Source organism: Anas platyrhynchos, chromosome 9, assembly GCF_047663525.1.
Source record: "Anas platyrhynchos isolate ZD024472 breed Pekin duck chromosome 9, IASCAAS_PekinDuck_T2T, whole genome shotgun sequence".
NCBI lineage: Eukaryota > Metazoa > Chordata > Aves > Anseriformes > Anatidae > Anas > Anas platyrhynchos.
Genome location: NC_092595.1, coordinates 10200854 through 10228785, shown reverse-complemented (window position 1 = coordinate 10228785; position 27932 = coordinate 10200854). Strand labels below are relative to the sequence as shown.

General features: G+C 44.9%; 3 protein-coding genes across 12 annotated transcripts in view; 2 read left to right on the top strand and 1 right to left on the bottom strand.

Annotated features, from left to right (window-relative positions):
* The window catches only part of LRCH3 (leucine rich repeats and calponin homology domain containing 3), a 64006-nt gene extending 60423 nt beyond the window's left edge, over positions 1–3583 (top strand). For all 7 annotated transcript variants that reach the window (XM_027464743.3, XM_072042545.1, XM_027464758.3 and 4 more), the window contains one exon: positions 10–3583. In XM_027464743.3, coding sequence (XP_027320544.3) covers positions 10–138 — 129 coding nt within the window. In that variant the 3' untranslated portion in view covers positions 139–3583. The remainder of the gene's footprint in view (positions 1–9) is intronic.
* On the bottom strand, positions 511–24233 carry IQCG (IQ motif containing G). 2 transcript variants are annotated; one of them, XM_027464759.3, is made up of 11 exons: positions 24131–24193; positions 23948–24039; positions 21302–21449; positions 18062–18306; positions 17797–17925; positions 16215–16296; positions 10436–10597; positions 9435–9509; positions 7886–8017; positions 6784–6885; positions 511–6284 (listed from the first exon to the last, which is right to left on the bottom strand). In XM_027464759.3, exons 1-11 carry the CDS (start codon positions 24152–24154, stop codon positions 6150–6152), a joined length of 1326 nt encoding a protein of 441 aa, XP_027320560.3. In that variant the 5' UTR covers positions 24155–24193; the 3' UTR covers positions 511–6149. The 2 variants fall into 2 exon arrangements, with proteins under 2 accessions (XP_027320560.3, XP_027320561.3); XM_027464760.3 differs by lacking the exon at positions 23948–24039 and having other exon boundaries at positions 24131–24233.
* A 100-nt stretch (positions 24234–24333) lies between these two features.
* Positions 24334–27609, top strand: RPL35A (ribosomal protein L35a). Of its 3 annotated transcripts, none has more exons than XM_027464765.3 (5): positions 24334–24444; positions 24751–24793; positions 25755–25907; positions 26803–26947; positions 27551–27609. In XM_027464765.3, the coding sequence occupies exons 2-5, from the start codon at positions 24783–24785 to the stop codon at positions 27572–27574; spliced, it is 333 nt and encodes a 110-aa protein (XP_027320566.1). In that variant the 5' UTR covers positions 24334–24444; positions 24751–24782; the 3' UTR covers positions 27575–27609. The 3 variants fall into 3 exon arrangements, with proteins under 3 accessions (XP_027320566.1, XP_038039558.1, XP_038039557.1); XM_038183630.2 differs by having other exon boundaries at positions 24403–24428; XM_038183629.2 differs by having other exon boundaries at positions 24428–24513.
* The last annotated feature ends 323 nt before the right edge of the window (positions 27610–27932 follow it).

The following is a 27932-nucleotide window of genomic DNA, read 5'->3' as shown; positions in this document are numbered from 1 at the left end:
CCCATTCAGGAGCAATTATGTTTGCCTCTGCATATTTTAGAAGAGAAAGGTTTGACACAGGTAGCTGTGACTGTGCAGGCGCTCCTGGAGCTGGCACCCCCAAAGCAGCAGCAGCTTCACCACCTGTCTGCTGTGTAAAGACCTCCGGGACCTTTTGGGTTACCTTGGCTAAGCAGAAGGACGTCAAGACTTTACTGCCCATGCAGTGCATCCCCACACACAGAGCTCTGTCCTAAGGAAAGGAGTTCCCGTGATTCCTGACAGGAATGTTTGTGCTTCGTTTCTCCATTTTTTTTGGAGATGACAACAGTTTCCAATAACGTTTTTATTATTGATATTTTTGCCCCCTACTGGGAAAAAAAAAAAAAAAAAAAAAAACAGGTTGTTGTGAGGGCAGGGACTTGCAGTGGCCAGCTGTTGGAGCCAGCTGTAGAAACTGACCTTGTAGTTTGAAGACGTTGGTGTACACAGTTTGGAAAGCTGTTCCTACAGGAGTTAATTTGTTTTAAAAAAAATAAAAAAAAAAAAGGATGTTGCTGCAATGGGCACAAGGGGAATGAAATTTCATTCCTTCTCCACGGGATTCAAAGAAAGGGAGTTTCTTTGCCTCCAGAGAACATCTCTTTCCATTATATAGATATATATATTTAAAATATATATATATTGCAACACAATCTTAATCTGCACAGTGTTTCGTAAGAATCAAACCTTGTGCAGCTTTCACTCATGTTGGCATGTCCTCGTTACTTAATATTTGAAGGGGGATTTTTTTTTCTCCAAGGGAAAAAGTACTGCATGTTTTCTCCACAAGAAATATCTTAGTAATTAAAAAATAAAAAAATAAAAATAAAAAAAAACCAGAGCTACTTAAATCTCCCCTCCTGGTCAGGTAAGGATGCATTTGGTTACTCAGTGTTTTTTTCAAATGACTGTCAAGAATCATGTGCATGTTTTCACTGCAGTGCGAAGAATTACAGCCTGCCATGCAGGTCCTTAGAAATCCAGTATCAGATAATACATTCGGAAGGGACTGGAGCTTCCCATGCAGACATGCCAGCACTGGTGAGTGTCCCAGCCACTGAGAAATTCATCATTTTAAGAACAAAGTTAGGGAATTTCCACCGGTGGGCTGCATACGGCTAACACAGCAATGCTGCAGAAGGTAGCTTCTACATATCACAGTATTCACACAGATGCACTGGTTTACAAAACTACCAGTAATTTCTTCCTCTTTCTTTACCAAGAAAATGGAAATTCAGTGTACAGGAATGGGAGAGGCAGCAGGCAAGTTTTACGTTTTGCTTGAAAGCTGACCTGCAAAACAAAGACCAGCCCTGTGCTTTAGGCACAGTGACCAGGCCAGGCTCACTACCAGATCACTCACAACACGTGTTTTTCCCCAAAAAAGACCTTGTAAAATGCAGTTCTCCACCTCTGCAGTTCTTTTGCTAGTTCCTGACCCATTTCAGTATCCCAGAACAGCGTGCCACTAACGTGTTGTACGGGGTCTGGGACCAACATCAGGCGTTGGAGGTACATCTGAAGCAGAGTGCACCAAGAGGATTGAATGGGGACAAAGGAAGGAGAAGGACTGGGGAGTGGCTGGCTAAAAGCCAGTTTTGCTGAAGTAAACCTGCCACAGGAACACTGACAAAACCTGCTCGTAGCTGGATTTTTCCCCTTTTGATTTTCAGTTTCTTTCCACTGTTTTGCTTCACGGTTTGCTTTCAGGACTCGTTGTGGTGAGTGTTGTATCCCCGGTTCACACAATGACTCCAGCTGCTTCTTATTGGCATTGGCTGATCACGGTGCAAGCACGTGTGAAAGGAAACCTTTTCATACCACCTAGCATGTTGCCCTGAGCTCTGCAAGAAATGCAAATGCCAATAACTTGCAATGCATAGAGCAGAGAGCAGTCCCATAGTGACCTGCTTTCCTCCTCGAGTAGCTCTTGTGTTTCCCTTGTTTTCACGTGCAAGGTCTGCTGGTAATTGTTGAACGGTTACGTAGGTGTCAGAAGTCTCTGCTGTAGTTTGTTGTGCAGATGATCGTGCCACTCGCAGCAAACAGTACAGCCCACAAATGTTTCTTGTCTTCGTGTCTCATGTAATTTGAAAGAGGGGGGCAGTGAATTCCTCTTAGTTTTCACCATGAGGTCATTTGTATCGTACAGAGGCACGTTACGTTTTCATAGCGCACCCTTCGTAGGCTATTTAAATGTTCCTGTTTGAAGAAAACCGTTCCCTTCAGGGGACTGTGAGGGTGTGTTGTTTGCTTCAGTCCGGCTTCCAGCACTTAGAGAAACTAAAACTTAACAGTATTCAGGTTGGTGGAAGCTTGACATTTCATTAATGCTAGCTTTTAGGAATTAATGAGGTCTGAACTGCAAGAAACGGCCACTTTTATTGTCTGGTTAAAAGAGCAATTCATGTACATGGGCAGTGCATGCACACAGCAGCCGAATTCATGTGAAAAGCAGTGTTTGCAGGACTGGGCTGGTGTGTGTATGTCCGAACATCACTTACCTTGTTAGAAGCAGCAGTTCGCTCTGCCGGTTTCAGATGTATTTGGTCATGTTAGTTTAACCCTTAGAGTCGTGTGTGTTCATGCTGGCAAACACTAAATGTTGACCAGATGTTTAGGACAAAAATCCAGACCTGAAGTTTCATTGTAGTAATTATTATACCAAACAAAAACAAAAGCAAAACAAAAAAAAACACTTCGGTTTCATTTTACAAAATAGGTTGGGAGATTTTTTTTTTAGTGTATTTATGTGCAATTTTTGTTGTGTCCAGTGAAAAGAATATTTTAAAGAAACTGTGTATAAAATTCTATTTTGTGTTAAAGAGGCGATTGTTTTTTCCTTTCTGGGGCATTTGTGTTGGAGGATGTGGGAGGAAACCAGCTGAGTGTTTCGTGCTTGCCGGTGTCCGTATACTGACCCCATTGTTCCACCACCCTCCCTCAAAACGATGCCGAGCACTGAGCAGTGTTTGAGGCTCAGCAGCCTCACAGGCTTGAAATCAAGTGGCACTGGCACTCAGGAGTCCCTGATGGCATTGAAATGATCAGGTCAAAGCGACTGGGATTTGATTCTTCCCCCTTGTGAAGGGGGGGAGCTTCGGTGGCCTGCTTAAAATAGATCAGAGACAATTTTTTACAGCACCAAGAACTCCTCTGTTGTGCTTGGTAGTGACACAACAGCAAATAGTATTTTTATCCTTTTGTAAGTGGTCCTTTTGAAAAAAATGTTTTAGAAACAGGACTTTTACAGTGAATTTGGACATTAAAAATTCTTTTGTATAAATAGTGTGATGTTTTACAAAGCAATCTAATTTTGTTATTTCTGAAAACAGTGTAAACGTGTAATTAATAGAGTAAAGGATTTTAAAGCTTCATCCCATGCTGTATGTCTGTAAATACATTCCATAATTTCTAAGTCTGTTAAGTATAAATATGTTTGAATATTGTACACTTTATTTTAAATTGCCTGTATTCTGCCAGTAGTGTGAACTTCTAGCACATTAATAATATAAAAGGAAACCATGGGTAATTTGAAATAAAGTTTTAAGACTTACATGAACTGCAGTATGTTTTTCTGATGTTCTTCTGTTGTATGAATGAATGTCACATCCTGTGTGCCAGGTGTGTGTATTCACCCTCCAAATCATCAAGTTGTTTTTTTTGTTTTTTTTTTAAACCTTCTCAAAGCGAGCAGTAAAATGTACCTTCAGGGTATAGGCGGTTTGCTGCCTGTATTTGTGCTCTTTGCAGTTCTCATCTTCTGCTTGATTTTATCCTGTCTTGGTTCAGTCTGTAAAATTTGTCACTGTGCTTCATGCCTGTCCCCTCCCCTTTATCTGCAAGGTTTGTTCCTGTTAGCCAAAATATTCGCTCCTCTTCAGCTCCCATCCTGCCTTCTTCAGGGGTGCCCAGCTCTCTCCAGGTTTCATTTCTCCCCTAGCTTCTGTCTCCTGCCTTTCTTTCTCCTCCACTCACCTCCTTGGAAACCAGTCTGTCCAAAGGGCTCCTGATCGCTGGGATTTCCTGCAGAAAACACCTCGGCTGTGTGCTGTGATCCTGTCTCTCCACAGCTGGAAAAAACGAGCAGTGCCATGTTGTGAGATGGTGCTCCCAGCTCCAGTCACTGGGGATGCTCAGCTTTATTCAGCAGCTGGACAGCCAAGCAGCAGGGACCAGCTCTGATTTCTGACCCAGCAAGGAGAGGCTCATACAGAGAGCAGTGGCTCTCAACCGATGCAGCGGAGAAGGCCCGGAGGAGCCAGATGGATGGCAGCATGAGTGGAGTCTGCAGGCAGGAGGGGGCTGCTCTCACCTGGAAGGGGTAAGCTCACATGGGTTAGGTCAGGGTAAAAGCCTCTGCCCACCTCAGGGCAGCGTCACCCAGCAGCCAGGATGCTCGCCTTGGGACTCCAGGGATTTTGGTACCCCCATCCTTATGAGAACAGCAAAGCCAGTCCCACTGTTACTTTGATACAGATTTTTGTTAAATTATTTTTGAAAGAGTAGCCCTTCCCATTACATGAGGGTTCACAGCTGGCTAAGTTTGGAAGTGTGCTTTGCTGTGCCCAAGCAATTTGTGGTTTGGGGGTGTTGCTTCGTTTCTCTTCAAGACACTAGGTACTGAAACTGAAATTTTGAATTATTTCATGATCCAGTGCAGCGTGTAACTTGCTATGGGCTTGCTCACTGCAGCTCTGGGGCACCTGATGTACCCTGAGTGCAAGTGCTGTGTTACCCTGCCATCAGGAACTGGGGCTTGCTGCGGAGGCTGAGGAGGACTTACACAAATTCAGTTATATTTTGTTCTGTGCTGAAAAGCAAGCAAAGGCATAAGCATGAGGAAGGAGATTGAGAATTAGGAACATCCGATGGCTCTGCAGTGCCCTCTGCAAGGAGCCGTGGTGCAGATGGGTGATGTCAGCCCAGGCTTAGCTCGCTCCTGCCAGCACGGGACTGGCAGCAACCCCTGTTGTTGCCTCCCCGTGGGGACCATGGAAAGCAAGTGAGCATTTTCATGGATTTGGTACATGTTGGAATGGGAACGCATTGTGGTTTAAGCAGCAGTGCCCCCAGCAGCAATGCCAATATTTCTAACTAGAGTTTGTGTAGTGTCTGCAGTTTCAGCACTCCCTTGATAACCAGCTCAGCCTGATAGTCAGGCACCAGCCCCTTTCCTTCCCTTCCCTTCAGACAGGGTTCTGAGCCAAAGGCTCTTTGCTCGTGATTTCAGTAATCCTGCTTGAACTTTAGAGCTTTTGGCACGGTTCAACCTGGACACAAGGATGTTTGGATGGGGCCAGCACAGCCTGGTCACAAAAAGCACAGATGGGGATGAGTTTGTATGGTTTGAGCTCTCTTCCCTGTGCGGGAGTGTCAGAAAGCAGCCGGCTCAGCCATGGGTGAGTGACAGTGGTGTCGGGAGAAAGGGACAAAAAAAACCCACAAACCCAGAACTTTGCTCCCCACCAGCTTTGTTCCCTGCCTGACATCCCTGCATGGAGGTCGCAGTCGTGGTGGGTACGGCTGTGACAGAGCAGCTCCTCTGGGCCGTGCGGCCAGCTGTCTTTTTCCATTGTTGCTTCCCTCTGTAGGAGGGCACTGAGAGCTTTTCTGTCTCGGTGCTGACACTTTGCAGGGCTGTGGGAATGGAAACCTGCTTGCTTCGCCTGCCCTCGTGTTTACACTGCAAAGTGTCAGCAGTTTTCCCCTGGCCGACCTAATGCTGGCACTGACACCGGGGAGAGCGCTGCTTGAGCCCAGATGTGGGTGATGCCTTCCCTGCCTCGCTCAGAGCCACAGCAAACACCATCCCTTCCATGGCCAGTGCTGTGGAGGACTGCAAAGGAGCCTCTCTGTGCAGAGCACCTCATCTGGTGAGTTCTGGAGCTGTTCATAGGGTTACATCCCGCTAGCTTTAATGTTTCCATAAAGCTACTACTGGGGAAGCAACATCTCTGCTGTACAAAGACAGTTTCAGGTCACTGGAGCTTCACCTTCACAAACCACGTTCTCCAGAATAGCCCAAGATCTATGACGTGGTTTATTTTGTCCTGATGGACACGCAGAGAGCAGTGCCCTGCCCAGCAGCAGCCCCGGAGCGCGTCTGTGGCCGGGTTTCTTACTTATCATTTCTTTTTCTTTGCTCCAGGTTTTTCCTTTTTGTTTGTCTGCTTTGACAGCTGCTTCTCTCGATTCTTCTTGAGGTTCTGGTAGGGGCCAAGGTATCTGCGGACCATTGTACCTCTCCACCAGGCCTGCAGCTGGAAGTAGGAGAGAGAGGTCTTAGGGGAAATCGGTTGCAGGGGAAATCCGGGTACAGTAAAATGGACAGAGTGTCTCTCCTGCACTTCCCAGCTGCAGGGGGAAACCCCCGGCCCATGCAGCAGCAGCTGGGCCTCTGCTGATGACACTGAAGGCATCTGTGTATAAGCTGAGGGCAAGAGGAGGAGTAGGGGAACAGCCCCGTGACTCCCCTCTTGTATCACCCATGCAGTGGGGCTGCTGTGATGGGCACAGCCCCAGATCATTCGAGGAGGCTGGCTTTTCTCCTGTTGTTCCCTTCTTAATCATTCTGCAGCCAGCTGCTGGCTTTGTGTCTGCCCCAGTAGACGGGGACAGCTTTAATCTGTCCCTTGCTTGTGCCACCCCGTACCAGCCAACTTTCTCAGGCCATTTTCTGCCTGAACGCAGCCTGTGGTGCAAATAATTAACTCCCAGCTGCTGATGGAGCAGCACTGCCTCAGTTTCGTTCCCCTTTACCTTCAGGATGCTCTTCAGTTCCAGGGCATCCCGCTCTAGTTTTCTTCTTTTAGCCTCCTTTTCTGCCCGATCAGCGATGATGGTTTCCTCAAACATCTGGCACTGCGAGGTAGCAGAGGGGTAGTTCAGCAGCCACATGAAAAAAAACAGCCAGGGACATCTCTGCTCCATGGCAGCCCACGGGTAATGTGTAAGCCTGGACCTTCCTCCCCCACCTCCTTTATTTGATCTTTTCCTGAATCCAGATGGCAAATGTTGCTCATTACCACCGCTCCTAAAGGCACTGAGAGCTGCTGCCAAAGTGAAACCGCTCGTGGCCTGGGTGTAATTAACCCCCCGATCCTGTGCTGTAACATGGCTGTCTGCTGGTGTCTCAGGCAACAGATGTCGGTAGGAAGGACCCGTGCTCCCCCAGGCTAGGCAGCAGATGATGAATTGAAAGGCTTGGGACACCCAGCTGACAGTACAGAGTGAAAAATGAGCCCACAAGCAGGGAAACATCTAACTCAAGCCCAGCATCTCAGGCCCAGTGACAATAAGGAATGATCACAAGTGAATTCCTTCTAGCGCCCTTTTTACCAGACACTTCATTTTGCCCTGTGCTGCCTGCTCTGATGTGCCTGTGTGTCTGTGATCAAAGCCCAGCAGTTAACCAAGAAACTGGTGTGGGGTAGGAATGATTTTAACTGGAATCGGTCTCCTGATAACAGAGCACTGCGCAGCTGTGAACACACATCTCCAGGAGGGGAAGGAACTGCTTCTTTCAGGCTCAGCTTGTCATACCCACACATCGCTAGAAGGAACGAGCTTGTTCTGGCTACGGCAGCAAACTAAGGTGAGGCATACTGACGGGATGGGGCAGTGCCTTTGCCCCTCACAAAGGCTATCAATAGTTTTCTAATTACCTGCTGGTATTCAAAAATAGCTCAGGGATAACATCACCATCCTTCCTTGATGTCATGCCTTCCCAGGACCTGTGCTCATAACCCCATCCTACACTTCTAGATTACTGATTTTTCCCCGTGGTCCTTGTTCCTTATCTGAATGACAGGAAAAAGCCAGGACGTGGTTTTGCATGGCTGAGCTGCTGCTGCCGCCTTACCTCACTGGCAAACCTCTGCAGCATTTCCAGGTTGTTTGCCTTTGATTCTTTTAGGGCTTCAAGTTCTGCGTCTTTAGCATCTGTGTCATTTTCATACTTGTCCACCCAGTATTCCAGCTTCTCTTCCACCTTCTGCATGGGGACAGAGAAGCGTTCAGCATGGTACAAGGAGCGTACAGGGGGTGCACTCCCTGGGGGACACCATGGAAGCCCCAGCACTGGCCTGGACGTTAAAAGAGACTGGCTCAGCCTTGCAGAGGTGCACAAAGAATGGAGTAGCCCTGGGAGTTAGTTTTGTGCACAATCTTGGTGCAGTAAATGACAACCAGAAGCCATTCTTTGTGTGTGCGCATAGGAAGGGGAGTTTAGGAAACACAGTGTCACAGTGAGAAACCTTTTATCCTCTGCATGACTGCCTAGCTGCTTTCTGGATTAAACTCAGTGCACCCAGAGTAAGGTCCCATGGGTCAGCAGCTCACGCTTTTTCAGGTTGTGAACTTGGCTTTGTCACACTCATTAATAGGAGGGCAGGTGTTTCTGAAACATCGTGCCAGATGATTTCCTCCCATTCATGAGTAACTTCTCCATAGCAACAGCCATGATTGCCTGCATGGAAAAATAGTCTGAGGAAAAGCATCAATCTCATCACAACCTCACAGCTGGACGCACGAGGGAAGTGGAGGGCATGGTCAGCCTCTTCTCTGTGGGCCACCGTAAAGCCACCAGCAGCTGCTGGCTGAGTACAGAGAGGCGTAGGATGTACGTAGGAAGTCATCTCACTCTGAAACCTTGGTCAGACTATGGTCCTGGGATAGGGAGCTCATGCTTTAATTGCTCTGAAGATACGGCACTTTTCTGCAGTCGTATTTTAAAAATATGAATCTCTTTTCTTAAATTTCACTCTGGCAGTGATGCTAGGTACCCTGCAGAAGAACAGGTTTTCTTCCAGCCATATGTGAGACATTTATGACGCTTACCAATGTTATTTGCTGTTATGAGCACTGCTGTTGATGACAGAAAATCTCTGAACCTTTGGATCAGCCGCACAGGGACATTCATGGTTGGTAGCTGCTCAGATCAGGTACAATAATCATGAGCTAGCAATTATCCAACCCCAATTCTTGCTCAGATTAAGAAAAGGCATAATTATTCTAGCAGCTTCTGTCTTTCACTCTCTGCAACACTTGGGTGTGTGATTTGTTGCCCTAACTTAGTGCAAGAGCACTCTTCACTGCGTTGTGGAATTCCCAGCTCCTGCCAAAGGTCTACACAAAGTCCCTGATAGCTGAATACAGCTATCTGAGGGAGGGAAAATCTGTAACAACAGGATAAAAAATCCCAATCATATGAACTCTAATTTTAAGAAAATGTGTGCAATCTAGCAAATCACAAATCAGGGAGAGCCAGCTTAATTCCGACTTGAAGGGAAGCAGTAATTCAAACAGCAGCAATCGTGATGGAGCAATAACTGGTTTTGTTTAGACACTAATCAGTGATGTAATAGTTATTGGTTGATATTTCAGGTACTAACATAAAAAGCCAAACACACCTTATAGTATTGCCTGAGGAAATTTTCAGTCTCCACGTGGACTCGAATCTCCTCATCAGTTTCCTTCTTCAAGTCCTGGGATTGATGCAACAGAAATGTGAGATGATGTTACTGCATCTGTGTGTGTACCTTTGCTGCTCAGAGCCCAGCTGGTGCACATGCACGTGGAACTCTCTGTGCAGTCCACACGCATTTTTGCCTTTTTCCCAGTGCCCAAACTGACTGAGGCAGAAGTTCACCCTGTGGCTACCTAACAGCTCTACCAGCATAACATGCTGCAAGCAATGCTAGGAGTTTAAGCTGCTGAAGTTGCTAAATAGCACTGTAACTGTATGCAAGTGGAGCATGAACTTGCAGCATTAAAATGAATATGGGGAAATATATTTAAAATAAATCCATTTGACTTGAATCACCTTTAAAGGAACCAAATAAGTAAAGTACTTAGCCTTGTTTTACCTGTTTGAGGTCTGATCTAGAAAGCTTTGCGTCCACAGTCCACATGATAGTTCTGGTGGCAGACAACCACCTGTCGTCATCTAAGTTCTCTGATCAAGCATTTCTCCAGGAAAGCCCCCAAGACAGCTACCTGTCCATGCTGAGGCCAAACACTGGCCTTATTTTCATTCTTTCTTTCTTTTTTTCTTTCTTCCTTTCTTTTCTTTCTTTCTTTCTTTGGCTTTTTCAGTAAAAAGTTCATTGTAAATCCCTCCCCTACAGATCTGAAAAACTGCTGCTTGTGCAGCTCACCATACTTCAGCTGCGATTCCAAGGGAGGGGGATGGTTATCGTTTTAGAGAAAAAAAGGATAATGTGGTGTAAAAATGGGGCACCAGACAAGCAGAAGCATCGCTAGAGTCCTAGGAGAAGATCCTTCTGAGACAAGAATTGTTCCCAGCACAGTGCTGAGTCCTCCTGTCCTGAACAACAGACAACCCGCTGAGCTGACTTTTTCCTCACAAGCTGCAGGTACTTTTCAGTAAGGGCTGTGGGGAAGAGCTTACCTCGATTTCCTTGTTCAGTCCATTTTCTGCATTGCTGCACTTCTTCTGGGTTTGGTGGACCTGGAGGTCTGTGTGTTTTTTTACGTAGCATTTCTCCATGTCTGTTTTGGCTTTCAACTCTTGCAACTCCTCTTTGAGGTAGAGAATTGTATTATCTCGGTTCTAGGGGGGGAGACAGAATAAGCAAAAAAGCAAGCCTGGAGACTGAAATCAGCTCTCTGTTTCTTAATCTCTCCACTCCCTGATAAATGCAAAAGAATCAAAGGCTGTAGGCTTCACACTTTCCCTGACTGTTGACCCATTTTAAACTGTGCTTCAAATGGAAGTTTGATTTACAACCCATACAAGAAGGCAATAAACTCATCAGTGAGGAGTGATAACCCCCGGAGAAGGTGGAGTGGTGAACAGAGTGGGACAAGAAACCAGGCCTGGTGGGCTTTGGTTCAGGAAGAGATTCAGACATGCTTATTATAAGCATGAAAATAGCCCACTAATTTCAACTGTTAAAGGGAGGCTTTGCTAACTACTTGGATTAGGCTGTCTCAGTGAGTGGGCATCTGTAACAAGAGGATGATACCTCAACCCCCTATATGCCCAAGTCTGATTTCTTAAAGTATGGTCTATTCCTTGGATTTATTGATGGTTTTTGGTTTGCGATGTGATTTTTTTTTCTTAGTTATACAGCAACTGTAAAAATACAGCCCTATGAACAGGTGAAAATCTAATCTTGACTCACTCATATGTTTAAACAGTTCTTTCTTGAAATCTTATCAAGAAAATGCTGCCCACTTTGTTAATAAAAGCACACACCCAGGGTAAGTAAGGAGTGCCAAGGAAAAGCTGGCGGTGAGCTCCCAGCCTCTCCCCACACCTTGTTTCACAGCGGAGCTGAGCTTTCCTGGGGGAGTTGTGTCTCCGGGAAATTTACCCCCAGGCCAACGTGCCCCATTTGTCCAGCTTTTTGTGTGTGCTCAGGCAGCAAAGTGCATTTGCTTGATCTGGGATTGTTAGTTTCCGTACTCCTTTTTAATGATTTTATTTGAATAGCAGATAAAAGCTCATCAATCAAGGGTTGGGACTTGGAAGAACCTCCCGTAAAATGAAAAACTCTAGACTGCATTGCGAGTTAAAAAGGTCATCAAAGTCCCCTGTGTAATTATGCAAGAGCAGCAGTCATGCCTCTGGGCTGGCTCCCAGTTGCTCCATTACAGCCTCTCTCTTTGCTCTCCTGCCATGCTGTGACGGGTTTGACATTCATCAGCCAAACCTTGCAGCTGAAGATGAAATACCGAAGTGTTGGCATTTAAATGGGTTGAAGCCCACGTATCTTGTCTCTGAAGCACCCTTGCATTCCTTAGCTGTGTAAACATGGAAAAATGCCACAGGAAGGAGCCAGCTCAATAGCGCTGCGTTTGAAAGCCTTCGCAGCGTGACTCATTTGGAAAGGTTTCCTTATAAGAAGAGTTTGGAACAGTTAAAAGAAAATCCTTCCCTCTGCACCCCTTGTCGGACATAGCTAGGAAGAGGAAAGTATATTTATAAGGCCCAGGACAATTAGGGCCTTGGTTGGTGCAGTTCTGTGGTTTTAAAAGTCATGCATTCAAAATTTGTGAAGGTTTCCAAGATCAGATATTTTTTTTAACAGCCGTATCATCATATGACTGCAGACAGCTACAGACACGACCTATTTATGCCCCATTAAGGTTTCTGGTAATGGCTTTTATTCTCCTTGATGTGAAATTCTGCTAGGCATTGGGAGTGGTTGTGTTCCTTCTCAGTAGACGTGGGAGGTGACTACACCACTTTATCCTGAGGTTGTCTTGCTGTGTTGTGGTGGAAGCACGGCTAAATCCAGGGGCTGGCAGACAGAGCGGGGAGATGCTAATGAAAAACCCCAAGGTTTTGTGGCACTGAGGCTCTGCAAAACCAAGTGCTGCTGAAGTCAGGGTCTTGCTGCTATCTGCTAAGGATCTGGAAACAGGCCAGAAAAGAAGGGTTCAGCCTAGGTTACAAAGTATTCGGAGAGGTGGGGCAGAGCACAAACACCACGCTATTTTCTTTTTTATTTTTATTTTGATAGGGGAAAAAAAGCTTTTGATTTCAGAGCCCCAGGCCTCAGCTGGGAGAGGGGCCCGCCTGCTCTGTTTGTTTTCTTGGCTGCACGGCATGTTTGTGGTTTGGATTTGGTGGTGTAAAACAGCTCTGATAGAAGCGGGGAGTCTGGGGGCTTGGTTACACAACCCGAAGCAGACGGGAAGTGAAATGCAAAACCCCGCTGGTGGTTTACAGTAATGCACTCACTTGGAGAGGGAAAGTCTCCTGCAGGCATGTGGGCAGCTACTGCAGCCCCGCTGGGGGGCCGGGAGCTGCAGAACCGGGGCGTTTTTGGTGTGACATCGCGGGCTGTGACTGCTGCTGCCACCCACAAGCCGTGGGCGCCATCTGTGGACCGTGCTGGTCCCTGAAGTTCAGAGGCAGGTACGGGGAAAACGAGTTAATATTTATTCATTCTGGTTTATTCTAGCAAAGGGCTCAGCCAGGACACTGCGTGCTTTCACGGTTAATGCAGTAAACCTCTGGGCTGCTTATTTGGGATGACTTCAGCTTCGAATCTGCCAAACCAAAGATGCAAAATCATACATCATGCATCCAAAACTATCCCCAAACTGGCAGAGACCGAGATCAAAACCCAGGAAATACTTGTTAAGAGCCAGTCTGCTCTGCTAGCAGGTAAACAAGCTTTTTTTTTCTCTGATCTCTCAGCTCGCAGACATCAGCTCAGAGGGCTGTCTGCTGCTGTTCTCTGGTGCCATAGGATTCTGCCCCACAGATGCTGTTTGGCAGCAAAAGCAACTGCACTGGAGCTGGAAAGGGTACGCATGCTCATGTGTTTTCATTTACTTTGATTTATCTGCCTTGCAAGTGCCCCCTGCATCTCTCAGTTCTTCCACAGCAATTAGCATTTCCAGTCCCTTAAAATACAGCTGGTTACAGAAATAACAACCAGCAGCAAAGAGTCTGTGTGATTCCTACAGCCTTGGGGTAAACTCCCTGCTGCCAGCAGCTCACCCGGTGCCCACCGTTTGGAGGGAGCAGGGGAGGGGGTGCTGTGCTGTGTGGGGGCAGTTAGTGAGCCTGCAGGGCGCCCCGCTGCCTGCCTCCTTGCTTCCACGCCGAGTGTGGATGAGCTCAAATCTTTCCACTGGCAGCTGCGATAGCTCAGCCTGCAAAGCCTGGAGTTATGCTTAGATCTACACACCTGCTGCAGCCTGGACTTGCATCCCCTGAAAACACACAGCTCTGTCCTAGCTGCCAGAATGTCCCTGTGCTGCACCCCCCTGAGGAATGCTTCAGCTGAAAGTACAGCAGGGCTGGAGGGTCACCCATTCTCCTACCATAAGGACTTCTGCAGCCCTCCGCTAGCTCACCTCAATACCAACAAGGCTGTGCCATGTCTGAGGGGCAGTTTGCTGGCAGAGGGACCAGACCTGTTGGCAGTGGCACCCTTGTCAAAGACCCTGTCCCCTGTGGCACCACGTTTGGATCTAATGCACCAGCTCTGGCTCCTGCTGAGCTGCCTCGGGGGCTGTTCCAGCACTGGGATGAAATAGCCCAGGGCCATCGCAAACCTCTTGCCTTTCACTACAGTCATCTCGTACGTTTCTCCAGCACAAACATGCATCAGTTTAGGGGTATATGCAGTTAAGATATTCCCCCTGAACAGTTATTTGATGGATTTGTCTTCCTGGGGGAGGCTAAGGGAAGAAATGTGACAGATTTTAGTCACTGCTGAAAGCACTACTGAGTGGCACACTGATACCGGAGCTGGTTGTCTTAACAGAGCTCTGAGAGAGTAAAAAATAATGGACCTATTTGCACTGGCACCATGATGTAACATCTTGGTTTTCTGTCTAGTATGTAGCCTGAAATATTATTGTGTTATAAAATTATACCATAACTTGCATACATTTATGGCATGAATTTAACAAAAAAACTACAGGTCATAAAAAGTCTCTGTGAGAACAGCAATGTGGGAAGTTAAAAGTTTACATTCTCCCCTCCCCCCCGCCTTTTTTTTGTTAACCTGTATAAACTATATAATTTTATACAATATTAACTTGTTTCAAAATCTGTATGATGGCCATCTCTTGTCCAGGAGATCTGAGAAAGTGAGTATTTTTCTGCAAGCTCGGAAACGAAAGCTGTAGCAGCAAACAGAACTCCTGCAGCCAAACTACAGGTATCGGTGATGTTCCTTTACGGAGGAACATCATAACAAAACAGTCTGGAATAAAAACAGAATGATCATCTCAGCTCCTTTTGAGACACCAGTGATTTCCAAAAGGAAAGAAAACGAAATGTGAGAACATTTAGCATTTGACTTGTGTTCTATTAGAAAGAAAAATGAGCAGAGCAGGCTAATACAGCATTAATTAGCATCTCATTAAGAACTAGTAAGACTGAAAATAAAAACATGCAAGCAACATGTGTGAATCAATGACCGTGTTTTTCTGGTTCCATGATTAGATTTGCTTGCTTTTGTTTTCTCATCCACTGCACTGGAGACAGCCATGCAGGCTTTTGTCTACAGGTCTGTGTGTTATTATTGTTCAAAGTGCTCCAAAATCAGCAAGCTGTATTTTTGCTTCTAATTAGTTGGCAAGGTGACAAATCATGCAAGTGTCTGTAAAACTGCCGATGGGAAAATCCCATATTAAGCAAAAATAAATTATTCTCCCTCGGGAGACGGAGTGAGACACCATTATTTTTGGCACAGGAGGAAAGCAGTACTTGAAAGTAGTCTTGTCTTTGATTTGTTATCAAAGCTGAAACTATAAGGAAACCCAGAAAAGGATTTTTAGGCTGGAAACATAAAAACAAAATCCCAAATGAGTGCAGGTCCCACTTGATGAGGCAAAACGCAAGAACCCAATTAGCATAAGGTATTAAAAAAACACAGAGAAGGTCACCTCAGCATGGGAGCTACACACCTTCCGAAGACTGCAAGAGCAAGGAGAGGTGCAAGGCAAGACAGAGAAATGCCAAGCCTGACTGCAGTGCCAGGACATTGCTGCTAGTGAGAGAAGGGATGATTACAGCCCATATACTGGTCCCAGGGAAGGTATTAAACCAGAGCTGGACACCTATGTCGTGTGCACAGACACTGAGGTTTGTGAAGCGCTACACAGAAGGCAAAATACTTCATCATATTCATGAGCTTGGGGAGAGGGAGAAAAGAAGCTTCCCAGGAGCCATCAGAAGCTGAGTGAGACAGGACATTGTGCAGAAACAAACAGACAAAATATGGTGTTGTGAGCCTGACAAACTATCCAGCTTATTTCATTTAAGTGCCACACAGATGTCACGGGAATTTGGGTTATCCCACAGGGCCTAGAAATAGTCTCCCAACCCACTTTCAGTGGGAGTAAGTATATATTGAAATATACAGCTTCCCTTTTCAGTCCTGGGTCTGACCTTTACATCTTTTTAGATGTTAGATGTTTTAGATGTTTAGATGTTCAATTCTGTAAGGGAAAAAAAAATAAACTTAATTCTTCGTTTCTCCTTCACTTTCCACAACTATTCTTCCTTGTTTCTTTTTCCTAACTTGCTAACTTTCCATTTCCTTCAATGACTTCTTTCTCCTCTCTGTTATGCCCACGTTTTTTTTCTAGTGTTCTTTTCATCTTGCTACACTTCCCAGTGCACCTTATGCATTTCCAGGATCTCTGCTAGTAGATTTCCCCTTTGTGTGATGCCCACTGTTAAGTAACCTCACCTGAAGTTCTGTTTCAGTTTCCTTCTTGACATCTTGCAGCTGTTTCTGGAGTGACTTTATCTCCTTCTTTCCTTCCTCCTCCCTGAAGGAAAATGGGAAAATACAATCACTTGAATACACCAAGAAAGGCAGGAGTTGTGTACCTAGATAGGGAATTTCCTATCTCCTGATACATCAGTGCACCTAGCTGAACACTGCCCCACTTAACCTGCTAATTGGTGAGTTTGTAACAGCTGAACTAAAACCAGCATGCACAAAAGCTTGCCCTGCTTCTTCAGAACAGCAGATAGCTGCTTTCTGTAGCTGGGTAGCAGAAAAGGCATTCGTCCCTTCACTCCGATTCTTGAGGAGGCAGCACAGCTGCAAGTCAGAAGCAGAGGCTCCTCACCAAAGCCAGTGATTTGGTAAGTAAATCCTTAAAGAAAAGATGCATAGACTGAGCAAGGAGGATGGGAGAGAGAGGCAGAATGAACCAAAACCCTGGGGAACCACATCAAAACCTACGTAAGTATTTACCTGTTTAAAACAAAATGGATGCAGTAATATTCTAGGTTTCATTGCTATCTTATTTCACCCTGAGTGCTTTTCTAAGCTCTTATGCCTATCATTTGATGTTAAAGCCAGTAAAAAGAATTGCTGCCTGAGGCTTTGAACCCACTCCCAACCTTACATGCAAACACACATTTCATTTTCAGAGTCCTCAGCTGGGTGACTGTGATGCACTGAAGCTCCTGATTAGGAGTTCCAGCCTTGCTGCAGACTGCTTTCAGACCAGTATATTGACACAAACCCAGGGAAGTTATAGTATATTGAAATACAGACCAAGTTCATTCCATGAAAAGAATGTATAGTAGATCAGGCAGCACAGTGATTAGATATGGTTTATGGACTGGAATAAAATGATTATGTCCATTCCAGTTATGATTTGTCTGCCCCTTTCCATTTTCCAGTATTGATCAGTGATTCCACAAGCAATTGCTGCTTTCATTTTTGCTTTCTGTCCCTTCCATGGATAAACAATAAATCCCTTGGTTTTAGACAGTGGAAGAGGTGGGTTTTGTGCTTGAAAGACAATTGCCTCTGCTGCCATCTGTGCTAGCCCCTTGCTGTCAGTGGTTAAAGGGAGCACATTAGCATATGGGTCAAAGCAGATCCTCCTGGGCATCATCTAACCTAAAGGCCATGTGTTGCTGACCCTGGTTTGAGCAGATTATTTGCATCTCTGGCTTCCTCTGGGGACAGGGAGTTAAAGATCGGGGATCTCCTATATCACATTATGTTTTAATTGATTATGGAGCAGCATTTGCATTAATGCAGACACTGGTGTCCACTGTGGTCCAAGCTGAGCCAATTCCCTAATGTGATTAGTATCAGTACCATCAGTTATTTCTCTCTCAACGGGAAAGAAGTGCAATTTGTAAAGCAGTCAGGATAATTTAAGCTGAAAAAGTGGCATCCTTTCTATATCTTGATTTAGTGTTTTTGTTTGTTTTTGTTTATTTCCTTTTTATAGCATCTGCTGAGGGGGAATGGGCTTTGGCTCTGAGCAGTGAAGCAGAAAAATACTGAAGTCAACTCTGACCTGATGAGGGTGTCATGAAACTTGTTCTTCTTTGCATTCTCTCTCCCATTAGCTTCTATTAGGCTGTTAAATGTTCCTGATTCCTGCATCTCTTTCATAGTTGCAGTAATTACATCGCTTGCATACTGCCTGCCAGGAAGAAAATGTATACAACAGTAATTTATAAGTGGGAGAGTGGGAACCCTGTATTTTTCCTTTTTAGAGAGACTGAGAACTTTAAAGCACTGAGCATCCCCCACAGCCATTATATCTGTGCTTCACTCACCTGTCAGCCTGAATTTTTCTGAGAGTATCTGCAGGCAGAGCACTGTGTTTCATGGCCTTGTTGGAAATATGATGGGCTCTTTTCAGATCCACAGAATTCCCCAGCTGCTGCTTGTGCTCAGTGCTTTTCAGAGGCTTGGAGGTCACCGTTTCCCCACCCCCTTGCCTTGCAGATGTAAGCTCTTGATGGTCAATGTCCAGCTCCTTCTTGTTGTCTCCAATTTCTTTCATTTCCTGGCTCTCAATCTAAAAGGGAGTACAAGAGACCTGCTTGCACATTGGGCAGTTGAAATAAATCCTCTGCAAATTTATGTGAGAGGAGCAACAATTAATAATAAACAAGAATGCAGATATACTAAGTAGACATTTGTCTGAGATGTTTTTAAAGACCTCCAGCAAGGGAGACTGCACAGTCTGCAGCCAGTCCCAGCATGTCACAGCTATCTGTACTGTAAGGAAGATTTTTCTGAAAGTCCTTGTCTGCAGCTGAACCTCTGACTTCTTGTCCTAGTATCTGTAGACACAGAGAAAAAAATATTCCTTCCTTCTTTGCAGCAGCTTTTATGTATGGGAAGCTTGTTAGTCTGTTTCCCCTCAGCCTTCTTTCCATCTTTGCCATTTCCCCTTTTATGTCACCAGGACCTTTGCCTACAATATTTTTGTTAGAACAAGAGCTGCAATGCATGGAAATAAATGATAGGCATCAGCTATCTGCTTAGCTGCTGCTTGTGAGAGTAACAGCAGAAGAGGTATAACGTGAATTCAGAGAGGAAATACAAAATACTAGCAGCAATCTTTTATGGGAAGATATCTTCCAACTGTGTACAATTCTTCAAGCAAAAAAAGCCCTGAAAAAGAAAAAGCACAATATAAAATCAACTGAGGCCTTGCTTCTAGGAATTCCCCTGCTTAACGTGCTGTGGGTAAGAATGCAGGTGTATACACTGGGGCATTAAAAGAGAAAATTTTCTTGCTCACCTACAGACATCTCAGAGTTTGCATGTCATCTTAGCCTGTGGCTAAGCACCACAGTTTATAGCAGTACCACTGAAGCCAAATAATGCAGTCATTTCCAGCCCTAATCCTAGTCCAGAGCTGCCTACTCTCCACTCTGGCTGCTTGGTGAAATGGAAAAGAGAACTCACTGAGCTGAAACATTTTCCAGCAAAGAAGGGGAAAAAAAAAATATTTTTAACAGCACCAGTTCTCAGTCCAGATCACTTCACAACCACAAAAATCTTTGTGCCAACACAGCACCAAGGGCAGAGTGAAAACAAGCGGTCAGAGCAGCCATGGTGCATGCTAGCAGTAATTCCAAGAAGCTCCTGGTGCAGCAAGGCTCCGATCATGTTCTGTGATCCTACTGCAGGCAGTGGGGGCAGCGAGCAGGGCACTGCACAGGGCTGCTTCATCCTGAATACACATACAGCTCACGAGGAGATGAACCAGCCTCTGGAAGTGCCCAACTCGCCACTGACTACAGAAGGAGTCTAGCTGGCTACATGCTTACTTTTTGGACAGTTGAATTTACATTAAATGAATGCCATGCAAAGTATATACAGAGCAATTAAAATTACACAGTTAATTAGGAAAAAAAAAAAAGTTTAAAATAGTTTTCAGTGAAGGCTGTACTTCAGAAATAGCTAATTTAGGCAAACAAACTTTTAATATGATGTAGATTTTATGAATGCTCTGATAGATGTTTATAATGTCTGGGAAAGTTCAAAACAGGTTATAACTGGGTTGTCTGTAAACAGTAGGGAATTAAGCACTAATAATTACCAAATAACTACGGAAGAGCAAGGACTTTGTAAACTGAATGTGGTGCCATCAGTGTACTCTCCTACCTGTTTATCTTTTGCTAGCCTTTTGCTCCAAAATCAGCAAATAGAAAGGCTGCCTTCTTCTGGGGTATGCACTGCATGAAGCGATTCACAGAGTCCCTGATGTAGAAAATCAGTGAGGTGCTGACCAACACCGTGACTAACCCTCTCAAAAATGTCAACTGAAATGTAGATTGTCAATCTATGAAATGTCAATCTACGAAAATGTCATTGATCTGTTTGACTGACAGAGCTCCAGTAGCATGTAAGGTGCTTTGCAAGTACAGGTCTACAAATACAGTGATAACAGACAAAGGCAAACTGAGAACAGGGAGAAACAGTGAATTAAAGAGCACTAGATTCAGCAGGTAGCTTCCCTTAGGTCATCATCTTGTTTCTAAATTGTTTCCTCCTCGATTTGTTTTGGAATCTTTAGCAATACAACTGAGGTTTACAGTCTGTGGGAAAATTGTGTTTTAAGAAATCGCTTGGTAAAAATGAGCCTCGGTGCTTGGAGAGAAAAAATAAGGCATTTTCTCTATAATTTAAATGTAACTTATGTATGTCTATGAACCTCTGAAGGAGGTGAAGGAGAGCAACTCCTGCCATCCTTGAGACATGCTCTGTCTGTGTGTTCTTGCTGCCGGCTCATCAGAGGTTTCACACCCATATCTGTGAGGGAGAAGCATCCTTTGGAAACACGGGAGCCTGGCTCATCGTACTCTTGGAAGGGGAGGAGTGCCCTCTATTGCACAGTCTAAGCGTTGTTCATGCCCTGAAATTCACTGTAACATATTAAAAGACTTTCCTCCCCAGCAACAAACCTCTGCCTGAGCATTATGGCTTCTTTTTCTTCTTCGCGCCTCTGCCCAAATCCACTTAACTATGATGCCTCTTAGAAATCAACTAATTAATAATGGTCATTAAGAATGGGGAGTTACTAATACATTTTGAAGTGGAATCTTTCTTAATTCATTGTCTGTGGGGACTAGAGGAGGATTAGCATGCACTTAGAGTAACAGAATTACTCTGGTTTGGGGTACTTTCCAAGTCCCTTTATTTGTATTTTTAAAATGCCCGTGTATCTATATAAGCCCCTAGATATGTTTTACTTCTTTTTCACTAATCCTTTGCTTGTCATCTAACCACTGAGATGTTACAAGCCCAGGAACCTCATCTTGGGTCAGTGGGGTTCTTTGTACAGTCTTGACAAAGGCATCTCAATGATGTTGCAGTGTAAATACATGTATTAAAACGTCATCTGTGCATTTTTATTGTTTCTTCACCAAAGAGTCATGGGGCACTTTGCAGGAAAAAAAAATCCTGAGCCGATTTTTAAAGAGTACTGATAGAAGATATAAAAGACAAGGAGAAAAATTAGAGGTACTTTTAAAAGAGAGAGGACAAGAGGCACATACGCAGCTGATGTCTGTCTTGCCCTCATATGGAACCGGCATGATACATCCAAGGATTGAGAGCTGATCAACGCAATTCTCCAGCACAGCAGTAAACAGCAGAGCTTCCAGCCGAGTGAATTTTTCCATGTCTTTAGTCTCTGTGTTCTTGCTAAGAGGAACAAAGACGAGATGCCAATGAGAATTACCCTATCATGTTAGTAACTGTAATATAAACTAAGGTAGACCTGAAATAGCCTTACTTGCAGCCTTTTATACACTTCCCTAGCTTTGTTTATAGTCTTTCAAACACTGTTTATAAGAGGAGCTGTGCTCTGCTAATGGCTGCATTCAAGGAATGTTTAGCTTTCACAGAACAAAGCAGGTCCTGGTCCCTCCTAGAGCAGATCTGGGTAGACAAGATGAGAAAGGAATAAACACAGATTGCACAAATTGGGTGAGGTGGCCTCACCAGTCAGTCGGAGGGGGCAGAAGTGCTTCATGCTGGACTTTGTACTTTGGGAAACAACCGAACGAAGTTGCCTTTGTAAAAGGAAAAAAAAAAAAACCACACCTCTTATAAAATCTCAGTTGGCAGACACTCCTGTTCTAATTACTCTCTATTATTACTGTGTAGCCTTATCATTTTTATGATCCCAAACTCCTCAGGAGGAATTGTTACCACCTCAAGACTTTGAAAGTCAAACCAGAACCAATATCCGGACTAAGTAAACTATCTTTAATGCTCTGTGTTCGATTTTGTTTTATTTTAATTGCTTTTCAAACATGGAACAGACCTGCATCCCTTCTGCATTTACAATATTCCATCTGCCTTGCTTGCAGATGGAATATTGTGACAGTGCATCTAGAGCATGGTGGAAATTCACCGTTAAACCAAGTGAGATTGGTCCTTTTAGAAAAATGCATAAGAAAACGTGCATACAAAATAAGAGAAATTATCCGAGGCTTTTAATGAGTTTTGGTAAGCTATTAGACAATCCCTCTGCTCCTAAAACAGGTATTTCTGGTAGAGCACCTAGCACAGGGGGAGCCTGAGATGGCTGAGATCCCGCATGTCATCGCAATGGAAGCATCGACATCTACTAACATTTTGGCTGCTGTTCCTACGACTGAGTTTCTGCCATCTGTAAAACCCTTGCATAAACATACTCCAGGCCTGCAGAATATTACAGCCCAATCTGTAAGCAAACCATGGAAATGCATCAGACAATGCCTGTTAACCTGACTAACGGGATAAAACATGTCTGTAGTCTACTAAAAACCAAAAAGGTTTAGATGCAGACATGCCCTGGATCACTGGGAATCAGTGATTTTTCATAAGCAACTTTACAAATGTTTAAAAAATAGGCATATTTGCTGTGCGAGTTCAGAAACTGGTACCATTTGTCTTTCTATCTCTTTGTTGTTTCTGTTGAAGAAAATAGAGTAATTTACAACTACAGCATGAAATTAATTTCACTGGAGTGGAATATACGGTCACTTTTTAGTTAAGGTCTATGAGATGTCTGTTAATACCATAACAGTTAGAATGAAATAAAAGTGTAGATTTTATGTATTTGTTTCCAGCTAACAGGCACTAATAAAATGATTTTTTAAATTTCTCATACATTTTTATCTTTTTAAGAAATCTATTATCTACATATTGAGATTAAATAACAGTGAATAATCTAATTCATGTGGAGTCTTAATGCTAAAAATATGGAGAAAAAAGCATTGTTGTGAGAGAGCTTTCACCGATGACTATGACAGCATTCTTCAAAGTAGAAATAACGCTTGCAGCTCTCACAGGAAAAAGTGACTTAGCTGGAAGTAAAGGCAGATGGAATGCTTTTCCCCTATTGCATGAACAACTTCTGTCCAGCAGAGAGTTAACTCAAGCTGTTAATGTGTGTTAAGAAAACTTCACAGCAGGAATGTTTCTCTAAAACTTGCTGGTTTGCTCCTCCTACATATCTCCTCTTACAGCTGCTCTAACAGGCATATACTCACTCAGCAAATGCTTGTGCCAAACCAGTAAGCTCTGCCTGGGCTTATGTTGACTTGGAAGTGGGAAGGAAACCACTGTCTGGGGCATTTAGAAATGCTACAAGCAGCGAGGTGCTCTCACTGGATTTTAGTATTAACGCAGTGCCCGCAGACCATCCTGATATTGACATTGACCTTAATCTCTGAGCTTTGCTGAACTCCTTCGCTAAGCTCTATTAATAAAAAGAGAGGTATGTGAGGGATTCAGCTTCCCCCAAGAGCTTAGGCTGACATTCTTTCTCTGCTGATCTAAAGGGAAAGAAAAACATATCAAGACATAATTTTTAAAACAACTGGATAAAAGGTCTGGCCTTGTTCCTCTGGGGATTGCAACTCCCTCTGCTGTGTGAGATTCGTGGAGGCACATTTCTCCCATCCTCCCTGACAAACTGAAGTGGCTTCAAGGGCAGCATTTTTTTTTTTTGCAGCATTTCTTTTAGTTATTTAAGAATATACTAACAAACACCAATGAGAAAACTCAAAGCTGAGAATGTCACATCTCTGACAGCTCAGTTTTGAAAAAATAAATAAATAAATAAATAAATAAAATTCTGAATCCCCACAGCGGCAGCAGCTGGGCCTTAAATCAGGAATATCTGAGCGGTGGGCGCTCCTCACTGGTACCTGAGCGAACTTTGCTTTATTCCTTCCTCAAAACAGAAGCTAACAGAAGAATTCGGAGAATTCACAATCCTCCATCCCTCCTCCACTCCGATCTGTAAGAAAAAGCCCTGTTTATATTTTATCCCCGCTCACACACACACAAACCCCGCTCCCCCCCCCTCCCGGCCCAGGCCCGGCGCTCACCGGGCCCCGCGGCCCCGTCTCCATGGCAACCGCCCGGCTCCGGGGGCCTTGCGGGGCTGCCCGTGGGACTGCCTGAACAACGGTTATAGCGACTCCCCTCCGTTCTTCCCCCCCAGTAAAATAAAACGGACGCCAAACCGGACACTCGGAGACCCGGGGCCGGTGTCCGCGCGCTGTTGGGGTCGCTTCTATTTATTTTTTTCACTCAGGCTCTATTGGGGCCGCCCGCCGGTGGGGGCCTTCTCGGAGAGTATCCCGGCAGGCAGCGCGCGGGGTTCTCCCTTTCGCCGCCATCTTGGTGCGCAGCCATAGGGGTGAGCGGGGCCGCGGCGGCACCGGGCCGGGACCGGGGGGGGCTGCCCCCGCCATCGGGCTGCCGGCGGGTGCGGGGCCCCCGGGGCGTTCCGTCTGGCGCCGTGCGGGACGAGGAGCGGGCGGGATGGCGCCGATGCGCGGCGGATGGTGCCGGGAGGCCGCCTGAGGCCTGGAGCGGCCGGTGCCGGGAGGCGGCCGAGGGCTCCCCCGCACCCCCGCTGTGAGGCAGGGGCAGGCCCCGGGGGTGGAGGTAGCGGTCGGGCAGGGCCGGGGGAGGCTGACGGGGTGTGTGTGTGTCGTTCTAGGCCTGCCGGGACCAGGGCTGCAGGAGGACACCATGAGCGGGAGGTGAGTGAGCCGCCCCACGCTGCGTGATTTGGCAGGTTCTGCTAAAAACGGGGCGTTTGTGAGTGTTTGGCTAAAGCTGCGGGCAGTGGGTTGTGTTTTGTGCTTGCTCTGGTCTTCCACGGCAGCTTCTCTAGCCAGTACACCTGAGTATCCTGGGTGTCTGTCAGACCGCCACAATTGGGTATGCGTATTCTGAAATCCTTGCCTTGAACTGCTTGTAGCTGTTTGTTTTGTCCCACGCCTGTCAGTAGATTGTTGACTGTTAATATTAGTTGGAGTAGTCTTGGTTTTGATCTTAGTGTTTCATTGATTAATGGAGGTTCTGTAGCACTGATGTGTTCTTCTATAGATACAGGGAGGATTGGGTTCACAGATAGTGGAGGGATTAACACTGAATCTTAGGGTTTTGTTTTAATATTTATATGCAGTTTATTTTGTGTGGAAGATAGAATTGGGTTATTTAGCTTAATACCATGGTATTATGGTTGCTGTATACAGTTGTGACACGGTCATGTTTTGTGGAATAAGCCATGCCATTGGTTTAAGCGTATAACACAAGTTTTTGTCATAGAGAATTGTTGAGTTTGTGTTAGTCCAGCACATGTGCGCTGAGTTGTAGGCCTCTATTTCTGCCTGTCCGCATAAACTGCAGTTTGAGGCTGCAAATGAATTGCTGCTAATATCTTTGGCTGCAGCAGCTCATGCTTAACTGCAGCACAAGAAACTCTATGTGGTATACGTGTGTAGACTACTGTCCCAGTTACTTAGCTTTCTTCCTTGAATGTAAAGACTTGCAGTAATTGGTAGAACTGCAGTAACTGGTAGAATTGGTAGAACTGTTTTTTTTCCTCCAGCTAAATTTCTATTGGTGTGGAAATAGTTTGTTCTGAATGAGCACGTTGTTTGGCTTTATCTTTAACGTTTTGGACTGAGTTAATTTGTACATTTTCAATGTCTTTAGGTTGTGGTCTAAGGCCATTTTTGCTGGCTACAAACGTGGCCTCCGAAACCAGCGGGAGCACACCGCCCTTCTGAAAATTGAAGGGGTCTATGCTCGCCAGGAGACAGAGTTCTACTTGGGCAAGAGGTGTGCTTATGTGTACAAAGCAAAAAAGTAAGTCATTTTTACTGCTAAACTAAATCTGTCAACTTCTATGCCAGGTTTTGCAAATGCTGGGGTGTGAGCAGTCTACTTAGGTATCTTGAGATAGAACAAAAAGAGAAAGCTCAGCTTGCAAACAATGTCCATACAGTATTGTGTAGAGCAGTTTCCTTGTTTGTTCTTAAGTTTGAAGTCGTTTGTTGTTTTTTAATTAGTTGACCTATGTGTCCATCATTCAGATCATGAACCTAATGTATAATAATCAGTCACTGTTACAAAGGATGTATTAAAGGGCAAACAGGAAGAAAAGCAATCTTTGCTTGGGTCTGGCAAAAACTAAAGGCAGGTTGATAGAGCAGATGGAGGTGTGATGAACTTGTGGTGAACACTGTTATTGGGATATTTAATGGCAGAATATTTTGTGAAGGTTGGAGGAGTTTATCCTGGCTTTGGCATGTCCATGTCAGAGCGCTTCTGCTGTGCTGGCATCGGTGGAGGTCTTCAGAGTGGTTGCTTATTGCTTTCCACTTATTTTTTTTGTTCTTTGAGCATAATTGTTGATACAGAAGTTGAGAATTATCTTGAATAAAACTTATCAGGCTGTTTGTGTGACCAGCATCATTTTGAAAATGACGTGGCTTTTCTTCTAAGGTAGTTGTGGCCGGTCCCAGTGCCTTAGGCTCATGCGTGTGGTGTTTCTGGCAAAATCTTAGAAAAAAAAATGTTGTGTTTTCTTCAGAATAGAAATTGAGGAGTTCTCAGATCTTAATATCGATGTTTTCCCTATTAAGCTTTACGGTTTGTTAAGAGTTCTTTGGAGCTTGTGACAATCTACCAGCTGCAGCACTTACCCCATTTGGAAGGCACGGTGCAATTTGTGTGTTCAAAACCTTTTCTGTTTCCTCAGCAACACCGCAACCCCTGGTGGCAAGCCCAACAGGACACGAGTGATCTGGGGGAAGGTAACCCGTGCCCATGGGAACAGCGGCATGGTTCGTGCCAAGTTCCGTTCCAACCTCCCTGCCAAGGCCATTGGACACAGAATCCGAGTGGTGAGTAGTTCGGGTTCAGCAACGAGGCATTCATTGGCAGCTTTCGGGGTGCATTTTAATCCCCCTGACTGGGAGGGAAAGCCTGAACTCTGATTGTGTTCTGTTGCTGTTGTGTATTCCTTGCAAAGCTAGGAGAGGTTTATTGCTGGCTGCTTGTGCTGAGAGGATTTGTTGTTGTGAAGGGTTTTGTGTGCTTGTTCAGGCTGCCTCCAAAGGCTCTTAAAACTCCTGGACTCTTCAGCTCCCTTGTAAATATATTTTTATTTCTTTTCCTTGCATCTTGTATACGTAGTTTGTTTTTAACTGAGGGACAATTACCTTCCTAGTGATTTTGCCCAAAGAAGCATCACAGGGAGATGTTGATTCCTCATTTGTCTTTCTCCTGTGCCTTAGAAAAAGCACAGTAGGAGCAGCATGGTTAAATCCTGAAACCAGACACATGAAGCCTCTTCCTCTCAGTGAGCTGGAGAGCTGACAGCTGTGGGGGAGCCTGTACCTCTTGTGTAAATGGGGGAGTTGCTTTTATAGCAGTTGAAGAGAAGCTTGTTTAAAATCAGTCCCATAACAAGGTATCTAATGTGATTCTGTTCTTGTGTTTTACAGATGCTGTACCCGTCTAGGATCTAAATTTTTATTGGAAATAAAATGCAGAGTCTGTTTCATTTTTGTACATTCCTATTTTTATCTTCACCACCTACTTTGAGGGATTTTATTGTTCTTCAGTGGCGTGTCAGAGCGTACAGCACAGTGATGTAGTAGTGGCTCCAAACTAGATCCTCAGATGGAGATCTGACCCATGCAAGGCACTTGTACAGCAGACTACATGCTAAAGGCAAATAACTGGCAGCCCTTACTGTGACCTGTCGTTGCCTCCATCGCAGAACGACCGATTTTCAGGGCTGAGCAATAAATGTTTACAACCTCAGACTGTGCACGCAAGTTTTCTACAGAACGGGAGAAGTATTTCCTTGCCTCCCAGTTAGAG